The following is a 23,620-nucleotide window of genomic DNA, read 5'->3' on the forward strand; positions in this document are numbered from 1 at the left end:
AATCAATCCCTATAACTGAGAAACCTTTGTGTGCAGAATCCATATTGCAGTAGAAACCAGAAAGAAGGAGGAAACTTGGTCCAGCCAGGTGAAGAGTTTACAGTCTCCTGTAGAATCTTGAAGATAGCAAAGGGCCTTAAAGATCATTGGGTTCAGCCCTCTCATTTCAAAGATGAGGAAGTTGAGGACAGAGAGGAGTGTCTTACTATATCATAAATTCACACAGTGTGATAGAAGAGTCAGAGGGATAGCACAGCTTGAACACTCTACCAAACACCTTTTGTCTCTTTTCATATTAAAATTAAAAACATTTAATTCCCTTACAAACTGAGTCCATAGAGGGTAAGGAAAATAGCTTTTGAGAAGATATTAATTAGAATTCTGGAGGCAGTGTGCTATTGGGGGAAAGAACTGGAACATCCTTAAGGAGACCTGAGTTCTAGTCTTGGCTCTGCTGCTAAGTAGATTTGGATTCATCACTCTCCTCTCTGAAGCTCAGTTTCTTCATATGTAAAATGAGAGAATTAGACTAGAAGACCTCTAAGGTCCTTCATAGCTCCATGATTCTAATCAGAGGAGGCTTCTTGGAATAGGTGAATTTTAAATTTTAAATTGAATTGAAAAAAAAAAACAAGGGTTAGAGGAAAAATTTGAAAAATAGAGGCCATTAAGGAGGCAAGAAGGGGCAGGGAGAGAGCTTGTAGATTAGCTTGGTTTTGAGGGGAGAATCTGGTGAGGTTTGGTGAAAGGAACTTGAAGGCCAGGTGGAATAATTTTGATTCCTTTTGAAAGGCATAGGGGAACAAGGCTATCTATAGATCTAGTCATAAAATGTTGACATCCTATTGAATTTTCATCTTCAACATCCCTTTCCTTCAAATTCCCACCCTCGCCCATTCTGTATTTCATTTCCATCAGGGTAGAGTGCCATGCCCTCATTTCTTTCCTTCTTCCTGTCAAAGCCTGTTTTCAGGCAATGAATGAATGAATGAAAAACATTTTTAAATGCTAATGCAAAGCCCTGTGCTAAGGTAAGGGTTTAATATCACTTATGTGTTCATGTAAAATTATATTGTCACACAAATTTAAGTCACTGACAATATTTGAAGCCTTATAAACAAATAAAATCAACAGCTATTTATTGAGCCCCTCTATTAGGAAGCAGTATGATGGAATGGGAATGGTACTGGATTTGGGTTTAGTTCCTGCTCTTTTCACTCACTGTCTGGGTGGTGTAACCTATTGGGGCTCCAATTTCTTTCTCTATAGAACGCTGGCCCAAATGATTTTTAAGGTCCCTTCTGTTCCTCTGAGTCTAGACTGCTGCAGGGAGGCCCAGGAATACCAAGGAGTTTGTGATTCAGTTGCAGAAATGTGTCATAAACAGGGGACAGCTTTAATAACAAAAAGTTTAAAGAGCAATTCAACCAAAATAGTGGAGATTTCCTAAAGCATCAGCATATAATAATGCAAAAGAATAGTGCAACCAATAATTGCCCCCAGGACTTCTAAAGATGAAATCACACACATTATTCTGTGGTCTGGAAGTTTTATGAGAAGAATTTAGATCAGTAGAGATAAGGTGGATTTTCCAGGCCTAGAGAGAGTGGGAGAGAGTAAAAGACATTAGAATTTTAGGACTGAGAGCTGAAAACAACCTAGTCCAATCCTTTTCTTTTTACAAAAGAGGAAACTGAGGCCCAGATTGGGCAAAGGACTTCCCCGAGGTCACAAAGGTAGTAAAGGATTTGAACCCATATTTTCTTTTTTTCCTACTAATAAAAAAATGCTTTATTTTTAAAAAATTTTTGTTGAATAAACTATTTTTTAGATTTTTAAGTTAAAATTTTTTTAATGTTCTGCTCATTTCATTTTGATTCATGAACCCATATTTTGTGACACCAAATCCAGCACTCTTTCTAAAATGCATTATTCTGCAATGAGGAATTCTGTAGGGCAATAGTGAGAGAGATTCCTGGAAAGGCAGATTGGGGGCCAGATTATGATGAAGCCTCAGAGGCCAGTCTAAAGAGTCCTAGAAAGGAACTAATGGGGGCTTTTGAGGTTCTGGAGAGAAGAGGGAAAAGGAGGGGAAAAAAGATTTGGCCCAGGATGGATTAGAAAGGGCAACTAGAGACTGGTAGGCTTGCTGCGGGTGGATGGACAAGGGTTTCTCCTAGCTGCTGGTCTTCAGACAAAGGCTGGATGGCCATTGGTTTGGTGGATTGCAGTAGAGTTTCTTTTTCTCGGATAAGTTGAACTGGATGTCACTTGGCTGAGGAACGTTCAAGCTCTGCAACTTTGTGACTGAGTAGAGACAGGCAAGGCCAGTAGATAGGAGGAGTCCAGGTAAGAGGGGAAAGAGGATGAGGACCTGGAGGAGAGTGACAGCATTTTTCATGGGGTGGGCCTCTTTCTCTGGCTCCTTAAATCACACCAGGTGGGTTTGATATTGGTCAAATAAGAGGCTGGCCCTGCTGGGAAACTGAACTGGGCTGGAAAAGTGGATCTAAAACTAGGCAGAGCTGGTCAGGGCCAGGCTGAGCCCCTAAGGCTATGTGGCTTTGCAGGTCTCGGATGGACCTTCCAGGTTCCCCCTCCCGCCAGGCGTGCTCGTCCCAGCCTGCCCAGATGCTGTCGGTGGACACGGGCCAGGCAGACCGGCAGGCCAGCGGGCGCATGGACGTGTCGGCCTCAGTGGAGCAGGAGGCCCTGAGCAACGCCTTCCGCTCTGTGCCACTGGCGGAGGAAGAGGACTTTGACAGCAAGGAGTGGGTCATCATCGACAAAGAAACGGAGCTCAAGGACTTCCACCCGGGCGCTGAACCCAGCACGTCAGGCACGACGGACGAGGAACCGGAGGAGCTGCGGCCCCTGCCCGACGAGGGGGATGAACGCAGGCGGCCCGGGGCAGGGGCCGAGTCCGGCCTGGGCGCCCCGGTGCGGCCCCGAGGGCGCAGCATGCAGACTGTAGCTGAGGAAGACCTCCGGCAGCAGCATCAGTTGCAGGGTGCGGCTGAGCCTGCCCTGTCTCCCACCCCGGGAAGCCCCTCCCACTCCTCCCTGCACTCTGGACCCAGGCCTCGGAGGAGGGAGTCGGACCCCATCGGCCCACAGAGACAGGTAAGATAAACGTTCCCCAACCCTGTCCCATCCCTGAAGTCGGGGGGGGGGGGAAGGGGGGTGTCTCCGCTGCTGGGCGGGAGTCTAGAAGCCAGGTGCCCAGAGCTGTCCTCTCAGAAGCTCAGCCCGTTTGCTTGTCTCCACACTTTGGTGCCTAAAGCTCAGGGAGGCATCCTAGTCTCCCTGAGGAGAGGTGAGGAGAGCTTATGGGACTGGGGAGTCAGCAGACCTGGGTTCTAATGCCAGCTTCACCGCTAACTGGCTGTGTGACTTCAGGCCAAGTGAGTGAAATAAGCAGTAAATGCTGTAAGGGTTCAGGAGAAGGGGAAGGTAAATCATGAAAGGTTAGGACCACCAGGAGGAATGAAAAACTGGGCTTTGAAGGATGGGTAGATGCATACAGGAAAAGAGGGGGAACTAGTGTGAGCAGAAGCTTGGCAATAGGAATATATAGAGGTTTCAATGGAGAGGAAAAGGGATAGAGTATGACTTGAAACAGAGGTTAGCAAAGAGAGATAGGTAGGTAGGGGCCAGATTATGGTGGATTTCTAATGCCAGGTCAAGGAGCTTGGAATTTCTGCTTTGGGTAGAAGGGAATGGTATTTATTATTATCCTCTCTGAGGGAGCACAGGTGTCAGGGTGACCAGGCATACAGCCAGCAAGCTGAGCTCTTTTCTTCTCCAGTGCTCACATGATAAGCTGCTCTCCCCAGGATCCTCCTTCCCTCTATGACATGTAGGGTGCCAGTGTGTCAAGCTGTGTGGCCAACTCCTCTTCTGTGCCCCTCAGGCAATATAGTATAAGGAGCTGTGCAGAAGAGAGAGATCTTCTATTCAAGAGATGATGGGCTCCTTAGGAGGTGCCAGGGGAATGTCAGAAGCTGCCAGGCAGGGAGCCAGGCTGTATGCATCAGTGCTCTGCTCCTAGACTCTGGAGGAGGAAGGGTCCTGTGGGGTTATAGTCCTAGTGTATGGTGTATTGCCTTGGTCTCCTCTTACCCCACTCTTGAGCAGTAGAAGGTCCAACCTGGGGTGGGGGTCTCTCAGAAGAATTATGGCATATTACAGAGAGATGGTAGGAAGGAAAAGAAAGGAAAAGAAGAAAGGATAGTAAGAGGGAAGGAGTAAGGGAGGGAGAAGAGGGAAAGAAGAAAGGAAAATGAATAGGAAAGAGGGAAGAAGAAAGGAAGGAGGGATGAAGCATTTATTGTCTACTATGTGTTAGATACTATACTAAGTGCTTTATAAATATCTTATTTGATGAGTCTGGGATAGCACTCTCTTATAGACTTAGCCCTTGTAAATGCTTGCCCTGTACTAACTAGACTAAACATGGGGCACATTAACTCTCAGAGGCCCTGGCCCTTTGGGAGTGTGGCAAAGCAAAATAAAGCTAGGGATTTGTGTTCTGTTTCTCTTCTGCGTCCTTTTCTGTACCCATTTTCGGCTCCTTCCTTGGTACCTGTTCCTTCCTCTCTACATTCCCACTTCTCAGCCCCTTGGGACTAGGCTCTTTGTGCTTCCCATGTGGTCTGTTCATCGATCATCTGTGCAAATGTGCTCTGAAAGAGAATTCCCCTGTCTCTAGACCAACAGGGCTCTAATGTGTTGGTTCTGACTTTGGTCTTTTGAAGATAAGTCCTCCATCTCTGCTTTCTAGATCAGAGAATGGCAGCATGGTATATTGAAAGATCCCAGGTCTTTGGGAATCCATGCCATATATTGTCAGTATGGCTTCTTCTGTCTGTAAACTGAAGGCATTAGACCAGATGATCCCTAAGGTCCTTTATGGCTTTCTGACATTCTATGAATCCTATTTTATTCTAACTCTTATGATGAGCATTTTAGGTCATTTAGAAGATGACACTGTGGCAGGCCTGAGAGGGATTGGGATACGGATGAGGTCTTGTGGCATCTCTAAAGTCAAATTATGTATAGACCTTGGACTGGAACAGAGGGGAGGAAAGGACTCAGTTTTCTCACAGGGTTGTCTCTGACTTAGATCAAGTACTCTAAATTTGAGGATCACAGACCAGCACCCAGGTGAGGGATGCTGGGAAGGGAAGTCTGAGAATGACAACTTAACAGTGACTGGCATTGACAGTGATGGATTTGGGCAAGTAATTGGGACACACATTTTTTTAAACCTTTTCCTTCTGTCTTAGAATCAATGCTGTGTATTGGTTCTAAGGCAGAAGAGGGGTAAGGGCTAGGCAGTGGGGGGTAAGTGACTACTTGACCAAGGTCATACCACTAGGAAGTGTCTGTTTTGCTGCCCTTAGACACACTCATTATTAACACTCTTTCTTCAGGTCAGTAAATGCTTTTGAGGGGAAGAGGATGGGAGTTATCTGAAGACTCAGATAGGGGATATTGAGTGAGAGGGCAGTCGATTCCTCTCTTTCCATCAGTCCATATAGTTGGAGAAGGGGGAATTTCAGAGGCTATGTGAATGAAAGGAGAAGCCATGTGGTCCTGAGAAGCATGGTCCAGGTATCTGAGAGCAGGGTGGGTTAACTAGAAGAAAAACTAATGGGCAACAAATGGACATGGGGCCTGGGTGTATAAAAATGTATCTAGGATAGAATGGCAAATGAGGAAGAAGTTGGAGTCTCCAGGAGGAAGGACAAAACTATTTCCTAGATACATCTGAAGCCCTGTTTTGAGAAAGTGCCTGAGCTGTTGGGATTTCTGAAAGTATGTACTCTTGGTCTCTCTTCCCCAGCCCCACCACCTCCTGTGTTCCAGCTGGCAACCCAACTGACCAACTTCCCTTGGGGTTTTATGTCCATGTTTGAGAGCCAACTGTTTTCCTGTAGCTCCTCTGACTCAGGGTACTGGGCCTTCTCCCTCCCCCAAACCTGATCCTGGCTTTGCCTCAGGCCTTGGCCATCTGTCTGTCTCTTTCCAGGCAGAAGTGGGGAAAAGGGGAGATGGAGTGGTCTGTTTTTGTGCCTCTCTGTAAATGTGTGTAAAACTCTGAGAACAAAGGGATATATGAACATGTTGGGTTTCTGTGTCTATGTGCACAAGCAGGTTGGTGAGTAATATGCCAATGCCATTGTATATGTTACAGAATGTGACAGTGCCTACGATTATGTACGTGTAGACACATATTATCAGAGTGCCTCATTTTCCCTTCTAGATCAGGAGTTTTTAACCTGGGGTGTATGGATTAATTTCAGGAGTTCCATAAACTTGGATAAGGAAAATCACATGAACATCTCACTGAAATTTAGTACTTCCTTCAATTATGAACATAGGCAACAAATTATAATCTGTCAGGCTTTATCAGACTACCCAAGGTAACCATAATACAAAAAAGTTAAGAACCCCTGGACTAGAGAATGTTCTTTTTGTTTTTTTTAAACCCTTTCCTTCTGTACTATTATCAGTTCTAAGACAGAAGAGCAAGGACTAGGCAAATAGGAGTAAGTGACTTGCTCAGGGTCATACCACTAGGAAATACCTGAGGTCAAACTTGAATCCAGATCTTCCTGACTCCAGGCATGGCTCTCTATCCTCCTATTAGAGGATCTTCTAAGGCTTTTACAATACAGGCATTTGTAGTTCCTATGTCTGTTTTTCAATGTTTGGATTATGTGACAATGGTCTATGTGAACTAGTAAGTGGGTATGTGTCAGTGTGCATGAATAGATCAATCTGTCAAACACTTATTCTCTGCCTTATATATGAGGGTGAAAAGGCAAAATGAAATGGTCCTGCCCTCATCTTACATTCTATCAGAAAAAATAGATTCACAAATAACATACAAACATGCAGATTTCTTGTGTAGACAAATCATATACAAAGAAAATAGAAGGTTATTTCAGCAGACAAATAGATGGGGATGAGGAGAGCTTGGGAAAGGTCTCAAGGAAGAAGTGATGTTTGAGCTTGGGAGCATCTGGATCTGTATGTGTATATAGGTACAATAGGCATGCGAATATGTATGTTTGGGGGTGCCCATGCTCACTGCACATGGATATATCAGAAAATGGTCAGTGAAATCTGTGTGTGGGGCCAATGCATGTGGCAGATTTGGGGGTACTTGTGTATGTGCCTGTGTCAATTTATATATCTCAAAGGGTGGTGTAGGGTATCATTCAGTCTGGGTCGGTGGGTAGGTTGGGCAGTTATGTTTATCCTCATCTGCATATAGGATCATGGACTAATTGACTAACAGAACTAACGGAACTTTTGGGATTGGGGTGGCCTCTGTAAGTAAGCCAGTTCAAATGTAGATATTTTTTTCCTCTGGACTAGTGGTGGTGGGATAGACTCTGGGTACTCCATGCTGTGAAGTCTGTCTCTCTGATGCCCCTAAATACATCTCCTCTTTGAGATCACTCACCTGACTCTTTCTTCCCACCCTCTTCCCCATCCCCTGTACCAAACTTTCTCTCCTTCGTGTGAATCGTGCTGGGTCCTGAACTGGGCTTTTAAATTTGAGAGTTCTTGAAGTGACAACATAGTATCTGCTGCCTTGGGAGGACTTTAGAGTGGCTGATTGTATCACCCCTTTGCAGGGACAAGCCACTTCATCCATCTTGGCCTCATTTTCCTCAACCGTAGAATGAGAGTTGAGCTCAGTGATCTCTAAAATCCATTTTCCAGATTTAACTCTATACTGCCATAAGCCTATGATTTCATCAACCCAGATGAAGCCTACAAGGTATGAGATGGGGAAAGGGAACTGTGTCAAGATCTTGATGCAGAAATACCTGTATCTGTCCACTCATAGTCCTGTCCCAGACTCACTTGCTTCCTTTATGGTGCCATTTTCTTTACCCTTTTCTCTGCCAGTGACCAAGTCTGTCAGTACAATAGTCCACATAATTCACAGATGAGTGTGTTGGAGGACCCATTCTAGACCTTGAGAGTAGATCCAAAGTGAATGATTCCTGCTCTCAGAGTTCCAGATGTGAGGAGACACATGGTTGAGCCTTTGGAATTTAGTGTTATGGGAAAGACTAGCTTTGGAGAACTCCCAGGCTGAAGTGGTAAACATAGTCCTTGTCAATTCAATTCAGTAAACATTTATTAAGCACTAGGTACTGTCTTAAGGAGCTCTCAAGTCTGAAAGTAAAAAAAAAGAGAATTTAGGACACAAGTAGAGGCAGCAGACATAAGACATGCTGCCCAGCAATGGAAAACTTGACTAGAAAACTCTTCCAATCATTCCTCCAAATGTCAGAAGGATGGGAACTGCTGAGAAAGAAAGCCAGTCCTGCCTATCACCAAACCTGGTTTTTGGTTTGGAAGTTTGTGGATTAGAATGACTTCCTGTTATATGTAAATTCCCTTATTAAAAGGATCACTAAAAAGGGTAATAAAAACTGTTGGTCCTTGGTTATCTGAATAAATGGGGGAGCAAAAACATTGATATTCCCCAAGAGTATATAATAAAGAAATGTTGATTTGCCTTTGGAAAGTAATATGTGATTTGGGGGTTGGGAGGCTGTCATAAGATTTTCCTTCCTAAAACTCTTTGCCTCTAGCCACTATTACTGTATGTCTCTGTTTCCTGGAACCACTTAGACTGGGTTGGGGTAGAAGGGTGGGTCATATTGAATTTTACTTCTTATCCTTTTCAAGATAATCCACAGCCTGTAACATTGAAGAATTCTGGCAACCCCTGAGAAAGAAGGGGTTCTCTAGCCCCCAGGGTTCACGAGAGTGTCTGTGATCTTTGGGGTACCCCTAGATAATTGTGCCCATCCTTAGGATGTGTCCTTTGGCACCAGGAGTTTGAAATCCACAGAAGCACTTGAGGATCCTCAAATACCTACTGTCTTTTATTCAGTGGCTGATATGGTAGGTCATTCATTCATTCACCAATCATTTTTAACTTACTACCTGTATGATATTGAGCAAATTACCTAATCTTTGGTTTCATTCTTTTCATCTATTAGAGAATGGAGTCAGTTTAAATTGTCTCCAAGACCCCTGCCAACTGTAGGTGTGGGATTTTTTAATAGAAAGTATTTTGGATCTCTTTCAACTTTAGATCTTTGAGGAATCTGTCTTTCTAGTCTTCTTTCATATTGTTGTGAAGTAAGTTGTTGCAGACATGTCTGACTCTTTGTCCCATTTGGGAGTTTTCTTGGCAAAGATACTGGAGTGGTTTGCTATTTCTTTCTCTGGCTCATTTTACAAATGAGGAAACAGGCAAACAGAGTGAAGTGACTTGTCCAGAGTCACACAATTAGTGTCTGAGGTCAAATTTGAACTCGGGTCTTTTTTGATTCCAAGCAGAGCACTCTATCTACTACCCTATCTAATTGCCCTTTATTTTATAACCTGTTCTAGCTAGACTAAACTCTACTACCTGTTTTCTGATACCATTCATTCATGCAGGTACCTGAGTATACCATTCCATATCCTCCATGCCTAGAATTCATTCTTTTCATCTCTATTAAAAACCCTATCTTCCTTCAAGGGCCAGTTATCATCTCTTCCATGAAGCTGCCCCTGATTCTCTCTAGCTAAAAATGATCTTTTCCCTCAAATTTTTTAGAGCACTTTGCTCCAATTTGTACCATGAGTATGAAGACATACTTGGGCTCCTCATAAGCTTGGCTGTCTCTGTTGAGAGCATAGTATGGGGAGAGCTACAATGGACTGGCCTAATATATAATCTATCCTCACTAAACTTTTATTGCAGGTCAAGGGCCTGATTTTGAATCTTGTGTGAATTTGGGCAAAGCATTCCTTGTCTTAAATGAAGGGGTTGGAGTAGATGGCCTTTAAGGCCCTTTCTGGGTCTAAATCTAAGATCCTTGAACTGATATGTTAGATGATGACTTTTTTGTTATCCTCCCATTCCTAAAACAGGTTTGGACATAAGTGCTTAATAAATGCTGATTTAATTGTCTACTGTGTGTGCTAGGGAGATAAAAAGATGAGTAAGGCATGGCAAAGGGCTTATGATCTAGATTTTTTTTTTATAACACTGAGTTATACACCTGTGAACCCTATGTAGTGCGGTCTTCATTCCTGGACATCTCCCTGTCAGCACAGTCTTTGTGGGCTCAAAGACTGAAGACCCACTAATATACTATATCAAGCATGAGTCAAACAAAAATTATGAAAGAAAATCTTTTGAGGGGGAAACAAAAAAATTTTAATATATTTTTCTGTTCTGTTATTGAATAAATTGCTCCTATTAGGCAGACTACTCTTCCCTTCCCCATTATGGTAAGAACTTAGCCTCAAGAATGATGCCCCCTGGGGGCAGCTGGGTAGCTTAGTGGATTGAGAGCCAGGCCTAGAGATGGGAGGTCCTAGGTTCAAATCTGGCCTCAGACACTTCCCAGCTGTGTGACCCTGGGCAAGACACTTGACCCCCATTGCCTACCCTTACCACTCTTCTGCCTTGGAGCCAATATACAGTATTGACTCCAAGATGGAAGAGGTAAGGGTTTAAAAAAAAAAAAAAAAAGAATGATTCCCCCTAGCTGAGTGGCTTTTCCTCCAACTTCCTCAGCTGAACTCCAAAGAAAAGGAAGGAAGGACTGAGGGGAAACTGGAATAGGACCCCTCAAATCCCTGTCTACTAAATCCTTTGCCTCCTTTTGTTACCCCTTCCCCACAGTCTCCAACTCAAAGAGAATAGGCTGAAGCAAGAGAAGTATGTTCTCAGTATATGTTCCAGCATCTGTTCTGTGAGTTATATCTGAATCAGAAACAGGATTGTATTCTGTCCTGCCCATCCCTGACTTACAGAGCCCTTTTCTGGCATTTACTTTCCCCACCCCTAGAGTGAGGAACAGCTTAAGCTTTTCTTAAGCAGATTCATTAGAGGAAATACTAGAAATTCTAGATTGAATTCTAGAGACTCTTCCCCAGCCTGGTGCTTATCCTATGGCTTTGGCCATACAAACCATGCCTTCCAACCAGTCTGGAAACAGAGATCCATTTCTGAGGGTTTCAGGGGAAGGGGGCAGAGGTGGCAAGTGATGGAGGCAGGAAGTTGGAGTGGGGAGAGTTCATGATGGGAGAGGTAGAGGAGGTTAAAACCAAGTGTTATATCCCTGAGTGAAGTGCCCCACAGCTCAAAGGAAGGCATTCTGGGCCAAACTTTTGCCTTTAGGAAGAGGCCATGTGAGGAGCAGGAGTATGCAGGATTATGAACTTTCAGAGGAGACTGAAAAAAAGAAGTGAGGAATGACAAGCCAGGCCAGAAGTCATCAGTCAGGCACTGGGGCAGGACTCCAGTCTGATCTGCTGGTAGCTGTAGTCCTAATCACAGTAGGTAGGGAAGGGTCTGTTTTCTATATGTAGGACACCCCCTTCTCAGGTGGTGGGAGCATGCCTTTATCTCTGGTGCTTGGTCACTGGGTGGAATTTCCAAGGGTAAGACGCTGAGGTGTATGGATTAAGGAATGATGATATCATGTGTGATGTCAGTAATTGATCATCAGTGCATCAACATTTATTAAATGCCTACTATATATGAGGCACTGTGCTAAACTCAGAGGAGGAGAGAGAATAGTGCTGAAACCTTTGAAGGATCAAGAAACACATATGTCAAGATTCAGGCAGAGCTTCATCAATGTGCATAAGGGATAATGTGACTGCTCCCAGGGGAAGTAGAGAAGGGATAGAAGGAGACCTGAAATCAGGGAGGGCTTTGACACTGTATTGAGAAAATTTCCAGATCTATGTGCTAAAAGCAGTTTAAACCATGCCTAAGGAATCATAGTAGAGCAGAGAGAACACCAGACTTGAGTCAGGAAGACCTAGCCTAGAAACTTCCCTCAGTCACTAGCTGTATGACCCTGGGCAAGCTAACTACTTTTCACCAATGACTTCTAAGATCCCCTTCCAGCTCTAAATCAACAATCCTGTGACTAAGTGATGGGAATTGGGGACTAAGGGTCATCTGTTCAAAGTGGCTAAAATTGGCCTATCCATTCCCACATACCAGGTAGTCTCAGGCCCCCTTCTAAGGACAATGGAATTGGGGGTGGGAGGAATCACCTGCCTGCCTTTTCCCAGGATAGAGTAGAAAGAACTAAAGTTATTTGAGCTGCAGGACACTACTTAGTGACCTGGACCTCTGGACAGCAGGGAGCAGTGTGGGAGCAGCTAAATTGGTGGAAAGATGTCCCACTTTCACCTCCCCAACCTTTTTGCTGGAAGCACATCTGTCCATTTCCCCATGCTCTCAAGAATGTATGAATCAGACTGAATTCAGCACCATGGACTATACTTATTGAGTTCAAAACCCTTTTTGGTTCAGTCATTTTTCAATTGTGTCTAACTCTTACTAGCACTCTTTGCTGGATGGGCCAGAATTCAAAATAATGGCAGGCCTGGTCCCCAGATTTAGGAAATGTACAGTCTAATAAAGAAGATAAATCTCACACTGGGAACAATTTAAGAATGCAAGAGTCACCCTAGGTGTCCGAAAGACTGTGGTTTAAGTCCCACCCCTGAGAGGCTATGTGACTTAAACAGGGTATTTAATTTCTTGGTGCCATAGGTACCAAGACTTGTTACTTGGAGAATAAATGCTGCTTGGAACTGATAAGGAAGACTACAGCATAGGGCTTCTTACACTGAAAGAGAGAGGGGGGGAGGGGGAGAGGGAGAGAGAAAGAGAGAGGGGGGAAGAGAAAGAGAGAGGGAGGAGGAGAAAGGAGGGGGTGGATACAGTGAAGAAAATATGTTCTTGAAAATGAATACACTTAGTTTAAACCTGAGCTTCTCCAATTTACTCTGCCCAAGTCACAAGCCCAAGTTCCCCACCTATACAACGCGGGCAATTATATCTGTACTTCTTACTTCCCAGAATTGTAGTGAAGCAACACATGTCCATAGGCAAAGTGGGTTATTCTTATTATTGTAAACTAATACATGGAGAAATACAAACGTACATAACAAATATTGAATAAGTCAGTCTCTAAGAGGTTCTGTGCAAAGAAACCTTGAAAGCCAGGTGAGGTTAACCGGGAAGGCTTCGTGGAGGAGGTGAGTCTGAGAACTGAGGAGGTGACTGGCGCTGTGATTCGTACAGTAGGCGAAGTTAAGAGTTGATGAAAGGACCAGTCATTCACGTCAGGAGGAGATGATGGAGTGTGGATGGAAAGGGAGGAGTCGGGGAGGGCACTCGAGTACGGGCAAAGGTTCGGAGGCAGGATTAGTTAGCCAGTCCAGGTCCAGCTGTCCCCATCCCGAGTTCCCTGGGACGCCGGCGTCTAGGGGGCTGTGAGCGGCGTGTTGGCCCCCCGAGACGGAGCTGTCGAGTCTGTGCCTCACACCTCTTTTCCCTCCACTCTTCTTGGTCTCTTTCAGTTGGAGGAGGACAGACTCTCTGGGCACTCCCTCCCGAGGTACAGCCCCCTACGACGACTGGCGTCCTCCGTGTTCTCCTCCTCCACGCTGGAGACGGAACATTACCCTCACCCCGGCGGCCCCGGCTCGGGCTCCCTCATTCAGCGCAGCCGCTCGGCCGAGAGCAGCCCAGTCCGAGCGCCCCACCGGCGCCACGCGCCCCTCGCGCCAGGCAACCACAGACTCATGCCCTCGGTGCTCCGAATCTCCAGGTCCCAGCTACAGCAGGTGTGGGCCCGATTCACCCACAAGACCTAGGCTGGGCCCCCCTCCCCACCAGAGGGGGCAGGGCGGGGAGGGGGGCGTGCCGAGGGAGGGGGACGGACAGAGAAGGTGGCTCCTTCCCAGAATGCAATAATCACACACACACTCACACACACACGTTCCCTTTCCCATTCCATCATGCAATACACGCCACCCCCAATAACATTGGCTCAAGGTACTGTAACATGACCCTTCCCTGACCGAAAAACCATCCGCCATTCCACCCAAACACGAAAGGGAGGTCTCTTTTCCCCCTCCCATGTCTGCTCCCCAAGCTTCCCCTTTGCCCAGTACCGACAGGAGGTTTCGGGAAGGGGTAGTCGGTGGCCATAGTGACTGGGGTGGTGGTCGAGGCCAAGTGAGGATGGAAGGCCCTGTCCCCAAACTCCTCAGATGCAGATGACTGACTGTCCAGAGTTCCGGGGGAAACGCAGGCGTCAGGGCGATGAGACGTCCCAGATCTCACAGGCGGTCTGGGGTGAGGTTTTCACTGCGCCGTCTAATACGTGATCGCCAGCCTCCTGTTGCTGCTGCGTGACTGAGCCTCTCCCCACTGGAGGAGGTGGAAGGCAGGACAAAGATAGGAGAGACATGACCATTTAACTGGGTCATTTCTATCCTGTGTCTGATCAGCCAATCCCTCCCTCAGAACATGCAGCTGAGTCGGAGCGAGTATATTGGAGGCAGAGTTGAGGGTGAGGACACGCACCACTGCCTCAGTTTGGAAAAGTTGGGAGTGAGGGTTTCCTTATGGTACCCCCTCGTGGTATTTCAAGGTTCAGGGACATTAGAATGGATTAGCTCCCATGACCTAGCTCCCTAGCTCTAGTGTCATCATCCCAGGGGACCTCCCAACCCTCGACCTCTCCTTTCAGGTACTCCTTGGAAAATCGGGGTTCTTTGGGACCCCAGCAAAGGTGCCTCCCCCCTTTCATTCCTTCCAGTGACATCCAGCATCTCCACCCTCAGGGAAAAAGACTGGAAGGGCAGTACATTTGAGTGTGAGAAAGAACAGGAGTTTGAGGCTGGGGCTCCCCTGAGAGGCTTTTTGGAGGGCAAAGGTATTTATTGCAGAGAAGCTAATGTTGGTTGTGTGTGTGTGTGTGTTGATGCTTGCCCTAGTGTATTGGGAAGGGAAGATATCCCTTTATTACTGAGTAATTACCTCCATACTCTCAATTCCTCAACCCCAGACTCTCCTTCCTAACTGGCTCATCTCCCTGACTCCTTGAACCTTACCAGCCTTTTTTAGCTGAGGATGGTGATCCTAAGGGGCTCCTAGCACTTCTCCAGGGTAATCGGTAAAAGGGAAAAAAAAGAGGGGTTTGGAAGAGATGGCCTCTGGGGTCTTTTGCAGCTTTGATATTCTAGGTTCTAGGACTCCAAGAAACTGGAAACTATTCCGTGGTACAGCCTGGTGTAGGATCATTGGTCCCTTGGAGGTGGGATGTCTGTAGGGACCCTGACACTGCATTTGTATTTTCTGGTGACCGGTCCTGATTTCCCTTAATTTCCCTTGTTCTCACTTACTACTTCATCTACAAAATTAGGAGGTTGGTTTTGATGACCTCTAAAGTCTTTTTCTGATTTAAACTAATGATCATAGGAAGTCTCCATTTCAAAGAACTGACTTCCAGTTGTCTTCCAGCTCAGTGGCAGTCTGGGGTTGTGTAAAGTTGAGTTTTTTCTCTTATTCTTCTGCCCTCTTTAGAAGGCCCTCTCCAAACCCAAGACAGAGCCAGGGCTCTTAGATTTGGTTAGTTTGGGTTTCTTTGTCTGGAGTCTTAGAATCATAGAATGTTGGAGCTGGAAAGGATTTTAGACATTATATATCCATTTCTCTGCCTTCTTTCCATTTCACACTCAACCTTATTCCAGCAAAGGAGCTTCTAAAACCAACAACAACCATTCACTACAAGCAGCCCCATTCCATCCAACAATCTTAGGTCTTGGGTTCTCTGCCCCCTTACCAAATTTTTGACTCAACTCCCAGCCCCTGACTCTACTGTCTTCCAAACTTCCAGATGTTTTCTATGGAGGGTAATGGGGAATTTCTTCTGTGTCCCCTTTCTAGGTGGTGGCAGGCAAAGAGCCTCCGGGAAACAAAAGCACAAAACAGAGGCAGGTAGATCATCAGATCCAAAAGCCATCCCTCCCTAGGATAAAACCTGAGGATAGGGATGTTCTATAGCCCTTAACCTACCCTCTCCTTCATCCCAATATCCCACTTCTTCCCTCAATTCTGGCAACCCCTGAGCCTTGATTAGACTTTCAAAACACTTACTCCACCCAACTTATACCTATTTTTAAAATTTGCTTACCTTCCATCTTCTGCCAGCCCACTAACTCTTTGCTCTCTATTCAAGAAAATATTGCATATACCTTCATTCCCATGAACCCTCCCTTTCAATCCCCTGACCATCCTCTCAGTCCCTTCTGTCTTTAACCACCTTGAAAGCCCTCTCCCCTTGTCAGTGAGACATATAATAAAAGTTTCTGCCCCTCCCTCATTCCCTCCAGAATTCTCCCCTGTGATTGCAGGTATGGAGGATTCTAAAGGCTTGGGCTAATTGGAATTAGGTCACTTTGATTACTGTCAGTATGATAGAAGTCAGCATTATAGAGGACATTCTATTAACTAGAATTCTCCCTTAACTGGTCCTTTCATATAGTTGCAGTTCAGCCATCCCTGATCTTATGCCCACAAATTCATGAAAAGTTTCTAAATCATCAAAGATTAAGCTTCATTCAGAATAGTTTTTAACATTTTACAGCATTCCCTTTGGGAAGCTGCAACCTTGTTCCAACAATACCTTATGATAAGGTAGGGAAATTGTTTTTTTTAAGTCAAGAACTCATATAATGTAATTCTGTGCCCGATCCTTTGGAGTAGTTCATTCCTCAAAAACACAATGGAATTTAGAAATTGCTTTTGGAGCCTGAGGCCCTTCCATGGTAGCATCCCTGAATTCTTTGAAGATGGATTTGTTTTTCTGGAAATAGTTAAAAATCATTTGGAGCCAATTCTGCAGAGTAGAGTAGAGTAGGCAGTCAGGCTGGTCAAAAGTTTGGTTTGACTACCCAGTAAGGAGGCAGATGGTTTTGTGTGATTCTTAAGCAGTTCTCTGAAGGCAATTCCCTACATGGAATGGACCCAGCCTCCCAAGGGAACTGCTTGGATGGATTCTGGTGAGCTTGCTTGAAAAAGCTTTGTTTCCATCATTTTACTGGTGCATTCTTAATCTGAATTTACCAGAGCATCTTATTTCCTGAGATAACTGGACATTTACCTAATTTATTCTGCCATTTATTTATTTACTGAAATTATTTATTGTTCTTTCCTGGATTATACATGTGTAGGGGGCTTGGCATTTTGTAGAATATAGAACTCTCTTTTCTTCCCTCTTTTCCTTCTTCTGTTTCCCTAAAGGGATGGAATAGTGTGGAACACTTACATCCCAAAGCTGACCAGCAATCTGTCTCCTTTCTCCCTTTCCACTAGAGGTAAGGATATTCACTGTTGATTCCTCTTTGAGAGAGGGTAAACTAATCAGGTTTCACCCACATTATCTGCAAAGCACTCATCTCCTATTACCCTGGGAACAGACTTCCATTTTGGAGAGAATCTCTACCTCTCACAGTGACTGAAAGTTGGAGGAAAGTAGAGGCAGAGGTGAGAATGCAGTTGTAACCTGGTGGGAGCCAGGTCATCGTGATTCCCCATGTGAAAGAGTGGATGTTTAAAACCAGATTTTTTTTCTGGAGATAGCCTCCAGGACAAGATAACTGACTCAGCATTCAGTAAAGCACCCAGATCCTACTGAATTCTGACTTTGAGTTCTCTAGCCCTAGTGGCTAAGACACTATTAGGTCGATGTTTCTTTGGCCTGTGAACATCTGTCTTTCTGTGAGGGAGAGCTTGGTGTCCTGGAAAAGACACCTGGCTCAGTCACCGTCTCCCCTCGTGGGTGCCCTGGGGACTTCCTCTCTCTAGACTTTATTCTTCTGTAAAATCAGAGGGCTAAGCCTATGATTCAATCTCTTTTAAATACAAGATTCTCAGGCTTTTTTGGAGAGTGGAGGGGCCCAGCTAACTCTAAAAGGGGTTGACTTCTCCTTGGCTCACTCAAACCAGGTAGGCCTCTCAAGAGAAGCTCATGCTTTTTGGCCAAGCCAAAATCGAAGATCGTAGGATCTTAGAGGAAGAAGGAAGATTTTAGATGTCATCTAGTTCAACTCCCTCATTTGATATAGATGGGAAAAGATCAGAGAGGGCCAAGGGACTTGTCCAGTCACACAGGTAGTCAGTGACAAAACCAAGATCTTCAGCCTCCAAATCTAAGGCTCTTTCTGTCATCACAACCTACAAGATGATATGTCTGTCTGAGTATGAAGGCATGTGAGTGTGTGAGAGAGGGTGCATGCTTGAGGGTTTATGTGAGTGTGTCTGTAACTCCATGTGAGTTTTAACAGATATCATGTGGTCTTAGTGTGTTTTAGAAAGGTCTTAGCAGCTAGCTCTTGGTCCCAGGGCAGGAGTTAGATGAGCAGGATGGTGGCCAACCTTTATACCCCCCTATCCCCAACTTCCCCTGGCCTTCAGAAGCCTTCAAGCACCAAGTCCATTCATCCAATCCAAATGAGGGGAAGGCATAAACAAATGGGCACTTAAACCCTGACCTAAATAGTGACTGAAATGTGGAACTCCTGAACTTATTCCCAGTGCATTATTAATCTTTTATACCCTCCTTAAAGGGATTTCTACATAAGGGCTCCTATTCCTTACTTTGCTTATCCTGTCCCAGGCTGGATCACTGGGCTACCTATCCCTATGACTTTAATTTGAGTCTGGAAGGATGTATGATGACCTCACTTGTTACCTGCCAGGCAGGCCATGGAGTATCTGAGTATCTGGTATCTGAAACTTCTCTCTTGTTCCTCCCTAGCCCCATTCTAGCCCAGAAATAGGGAAGTTTTCTGGAACTACTACCCCATTAGCTGGTACCCAGTCTGATGTGTGTCTGTGGATGTTAGGGTGTCCATAGTAAAATCTATCAATTTTATTGCGCTGTGTCTCCTGCAGGGTTCTTGACTGAAATCAGCAGGGGAGGGCCTCAGTGTAGAGACCCTGGAGGAAAGTTCTGAGTTCCCCTGACCTTTGACAGGATCAGACCTGGGCCAGTGACCCTTTTGCTGGTGAGAGGCCCCAGTTTTCCAAAAGTGCTGGCACCGTAGGGTGGTCACAGAGGTTTGAGAAGTGTGAGGAATCAGCTTTCATTAAAGGGAGAGAACAAATTTCTTTTGCAAAAGTCTTGATTCTCAGGCCAGAGGAGAACAAGCTAGGGGATATTATTTCCTTTAAAGTAATGGCTAATGTTTCATCACTTTTTTACTAATCTCTCACCCCAAGGAGTCTGGCCTCCTTCACCTTGCCCCCAGAATTTTTCTCCACCGTTCTAATGAGGACTCACACTAGTAACTGTGTACCAGACCTGTCCCATCTCTACCTTTGCACTTAAGCCATGGGGCAGGTTCAATTAAGTGTGACATTCTCCATTTCCTCTCTTTTATTCCTCTCTCAGTCACTCCACCAGACCATATCTCACAAACCTAAGTTGGGCAGCAGGATGGTTTAAAGGCCTTCCTGGTCAGGGGTATGGTCTTATAGGCTCACTCTCCCCCTAATACCCAAGCCACCGAGCAACAGAAGATCTGATCTCCTTCAGGCTTTCAGCCAGCCTGAGGGTTGGGGAGGGGAATGCAGAAAGAATGAGGGTTGGTACCCAGCAAAATACCAGGCTCAGAGCTGCACTCTGGGCTTCAGGGTAGCCAAAGATTAGTCCAAAACAGAGACTCTTGCTGACTGCTGATAGTCCAGAGCTAGCCTGGTGGTCATCAGAACACTAAAGGGCTACCTAGGAGGGGGTGAGGTTTAGGAGATCATGGGGTGAGTTTTGTGACTAAAGGTACCCTTCTGTTCAGGGCTAACTTCCAGTCCCATACCCTTGTCTAGCACCGTCAGCCCTGTGTGTTGAGGGTTCCAAGGAGGACCCTATTCAAGGTGGCCCCCCACACTTCCCTCTTTCCATCCAGGCCTTTGGATGCTTAGCAGGATGGTGGTGAGGGTGGGGGTGGGAGGGTGGAGAAGTTGGCTTTGCTCTCTTCTGACGACCTCCACTTGTTTTGTTTTCTGAGAAACTTGTAATTCCACTTGGGCCACAAAGCTCTGTTCTGCCCCACCCCCCCTTTCCTGGCCGAAAACCCCATGCCCCATGCCGAGCTAGACATTTTCTCCACTCTCCCCAGCCCAGACGGTACAGAGGCTGTGGCGGTTCTGGGCTGTTTTCCCAAAAGTTCATTCACTGTTACAACTTTTGTACTCTGCCCCCCAACCCGTTGGCAGCGATTGATCGCATCACGAATGTATCTTGTGTCTTTTTAACAAGCTGCTAAACTAAGCCGCGTGAACCGGGCTAGGGATGCTGGCGTGGGAGGAGAGTGAGGCGCCAGGGGTTCCAGGGGCCAGGGGCCTGGGATAGGGTAGGGAAACTGGGGCTTTCTCCCCGCACCTGTCCGCATGCCTGTGAAGCAGGGCTACAGCCTGCCGCTCCTCCCCCCAGAGATGGCTCCTTCCGCCCTCTCCTGCCCCAGACCTCGCACCCATTTCCCACACACATTTCCAGAGCTTCCGCCTTGGGGTAACCTCGCCCCCAAGCTGGCAGTGGGGGGTCCTTTCTCATTGGCTCCTCCCAGAGGAGCTGGGGACCTGGCTGCGCCTCCTCCCCAATTGTCTGCTGCTATTTGTATATATGTTGGTTTCTCTTTTATTGCCCCAGTCCTTGTCTACGTTCTCACCACCACTCCACCCTCCCCAATTTGTTTCTTTTGGCCTCCGGCTCTCCAATCTCCTTCCCCTGGGTGGGGCCTAGAGGCTGGAGAAAGGAGTCTCCTTTACCTTTAACTTACGCGCTTCCAGGGTAGGGAGCGAGGGAGCTGAGCCTGGGGAAAGAGCTTTTGGAAAGAGGATGTTCCCCTGGCTGGGTAGGTTTCGCTCTCTCATCTTCCACCTTCCCCCAATCCTTTCTTACCTCACCAGCGAGAAGAGCTGGGTCACCCCTTCCCTTGTCTCTCTCCATCTCCCCCCCCCAAAAAAAATTTGGCCTTGCATTTGGATGCCAAAGAGCCTAGAGTGAGGGGGAACGAAGCTCAGAGCCTCGGTTTCTCCGAGCAGTCCTGGCCCCCACTGGCCATGCCCACTGTCCCAGAATCCCCATCCCCTCTCTCTTCCCCCCATAATGGAGGCCACTGGGGGGTCCCCCCAACCTTCCACTCCTCCCTACAAAATAAACTCAGGGACCAACATCTGCTTCCTTTGCACTTGCTCCACCACTAACCCCTCCCTCCCTCCCCACTTTGAGGGGCTGGGGGAGGGGTAGAGAGACTGGACTCGGGGCTCCTTCGATCTGACAGTATTGGGCAAGAAGAGGGGCTGCCCCACGTTCCTTCATTTCCCATCCTCATTCCCATTGACCATTGTGGGGGGTGTCGATTGAGCAGCTCAGCCTCGGGGGCTCAGCCCAATTTTCTTCGAGGCTATAAGTACCCTTCTTCCACTCCCCTTCCCCCTCACCCCTCCACTCAGCAGACACCTGCTGGCCAGGAGGCCCCTTCTTGGCCAGGAAGGGGCCTGGGGGTGGAGGGCACAGGAGACAAGAATCTCCCAAGAGGTCCTGAGCCACAGCTGATTTATCCCTGAGCCTCCTCCCATCATCCCCCCAGCCCCACTTTTTTAATGCAATAATACTGTATTATACGCTTGCACTATTCCCCTGGGGCAGACTAAGCATGCTAGAAACAAGAAAAGAAACAATTGGAAGCTTCTTTTCTTTCCTCCTTTCTTTCTTTGTTTCCTCCTTTCTTTCTTTGTTTCATGGTTTCTTTCTTTCCTCCTTCGGGATCCTGCTCTTCCCTGGTGTACATAGCGGTATAGAGAGCGGCTCCGGGCTCTGGCCCCTGTATAAAAGCATGCACTGAGCGCGCTCCCTCCCTTCCTCCCTTCCTCCCTCCGCCCGCCTGTCCATCCCTCGTCCTTCCCTCCGTCCGTCTTCTCTCCCTCCCCGTCCCCTCCGCTCGCCTCGCTGGGCTGCCTAGGACTGCGAGTACTGTACAAATCCTACACTTGAAGACACACCAACTACACAAACGCACACGCGCAAGGTCACGGGGGTGGGGGCGGACACGGACACGCACCGACACGCACGCGCGCGGGGGGGTAGGCGGGGGAGAGGGAGGAAGCGGCCTGTGGGCCCCCAGCCGCTGTGCAAAGGATTTTGTGCCTTTTTTAAGTCCCTGTATGTTAATCCAGACAATCCGGAGAGCTTGTATACTACCAAATCCTTATTAAAGACTCCTTCCAGGAATCCGCCCGCGTCCTGCCTGCTTTCTTTCACTCTCTCCTGCCCTGGCCCTATGCTTGCGCGGGCAGTCACTCCAAGTTTTGGCTCGCCTCAGGGCCACGGGGTGCCAAAGATTGGCCTCGAGATGTAGACTCGGCTGTTGGGGGGGAGGGGAAGGAGGGGGGGAGATGGAGGTGTGTATGAGGAGGGAGAGGAAGAGGAAGGCTTCCTGGGCATCTTTACCGTCCCCCTTCCTGGTGAGCTTGGAGCTGAGACTTGTTTGGAAGCAAGGAAAGGGGTCCTCCCCGCCACCCCGCCACCGCCAGACAAGAAATGTTTAGATCCCTATTCGGGGATGGCACGATCTTAACTTTACATTTTGTATCAACTACCGGCATTGCAACTCATTGGCTCCATTAAGTTAGCCATAGATTTATACTGTGGCCTCGTGCTGTGCGGTGAGGGACGCCAGAGGAAACCATTTCTGACCTAAACGGAGTGGGACTACGTTAGAACTCTTCATCCTGTGAATTTAGGGTCCGTTCCTAGGCCTGTTTTCAGAAGATAGGAGGATACTTGCGGGTCAGAGGGTTTCCTTTTGTATGGAAAGCAGAGGAGGAGTTTAGGGAGAAGAGGCCCCCGGACCAGCAGGCTAGAGCTGGCTCGGTGCCCCTTTCCCCCTCTTTGTCTCTGGGGTGGCAGCTGATGGCAGGAGCCTACATTCCTGTTCTGCTCCCTTGTTTCTCCCAGCAAGTGGAAGCGGAGGGGTTCTGACCTTGTGAGTGAATTGCTAGTGTTTCAGAGACTAGTCCAGCTAGCGGTAGAAAGGGAGAAAGCTAGGGGGTAGGGGAGGCAGACAAAGGGGAAGAGAAAGACGGAGAGAGAAGGGAAGGATGGGGAAGAATAGAGTGAGAGAGAAAAAAAACAGAAAGGGAAAGGAGAGATGGAGGGCAAAGCCTGGAAGAAAATAGATGGAGAGAGGAAATAAAAAGAATCAGAGAAAAGGCAAAAAAAGAAACGGAGAAACCGAGACAGGGCAGAGAGGAACAGAGAGCAGAAAAGGGTACAGAGGGAGGGAGCTGGGGTAGCAGTGACTGAGTTACTGGGGTGGGGGTGGGGCGGGAGAAGTAGCTTGGAGGAGGAGGGAGAGGGAGGAAGGGAGGAGGGAAGCGTTTCTCTCCGCAGAGCTGACTGCCGCAGTGCCCAGCCCCCAGGGCAGCTTGGACTCTCTCCTAGACTATTATTCTCCTTAGGGCAAGGGGAAAAAAAAAAAAAAAAAAAGACCAGAAATCTCCAAGGCCAATCCTTTCTCGGAGAGGGCAAATGGGAGTGAATTTCCTAGCCTCCCCCCACCCCCCAAGCCCTAGGACTTTTAGGTTTTGTTTCTCTTAGCCTTAACCTTAGCCTTAGCCTAATTGTAGGTTTCTTGTCCTTCCGTCCTTGCCTAGGGAGACAGATAGGTCCCCAAGGGGAGGAGTCAGTGGGTCAGATGGGTG

General features: G+C 47.0%; 1 protein-coding gene across 1 annotated transcript in view; it reads left to right on the forward strand.

Annotated features, from left to right (window-relative positions):
- The window catches only part of TTBK1 (tau tubulin kinase 1), a 65,530-nt gene that overhangs the window by 26,455 nt on the left and 15,455 nt on the right, over nucleotides 1-23,620 (forward strand). Inside the window, exon 12 of the mRNA XM_044673395.1 lies at nucleotides 2,571-3,123. Within this exon, the coding sequence (XP_044529330.1) occupies nucleotides 2,571-3,123 (553 nt within the window). The remainder of the gene's footprint in view (nucleotides 1-2,570; nucleotides 3,124-23,620) is intronic.

This window comes from Gracilinanus agilis, chromosome 4 (assembly GCF_016433145.1).
Source record: "Gracilinanus agilis isolate LMUSP501 chromosome 4, AgileGrace, whole genome shotgun sequence".
Taxonomy (NCBI): domain Eukaryota; kingdom Metazoa; phylum Chordata; class Mammalia; order Didelphimorphia; family Didelphidae; genus Gracilinanus; species Gracilinanus agilis.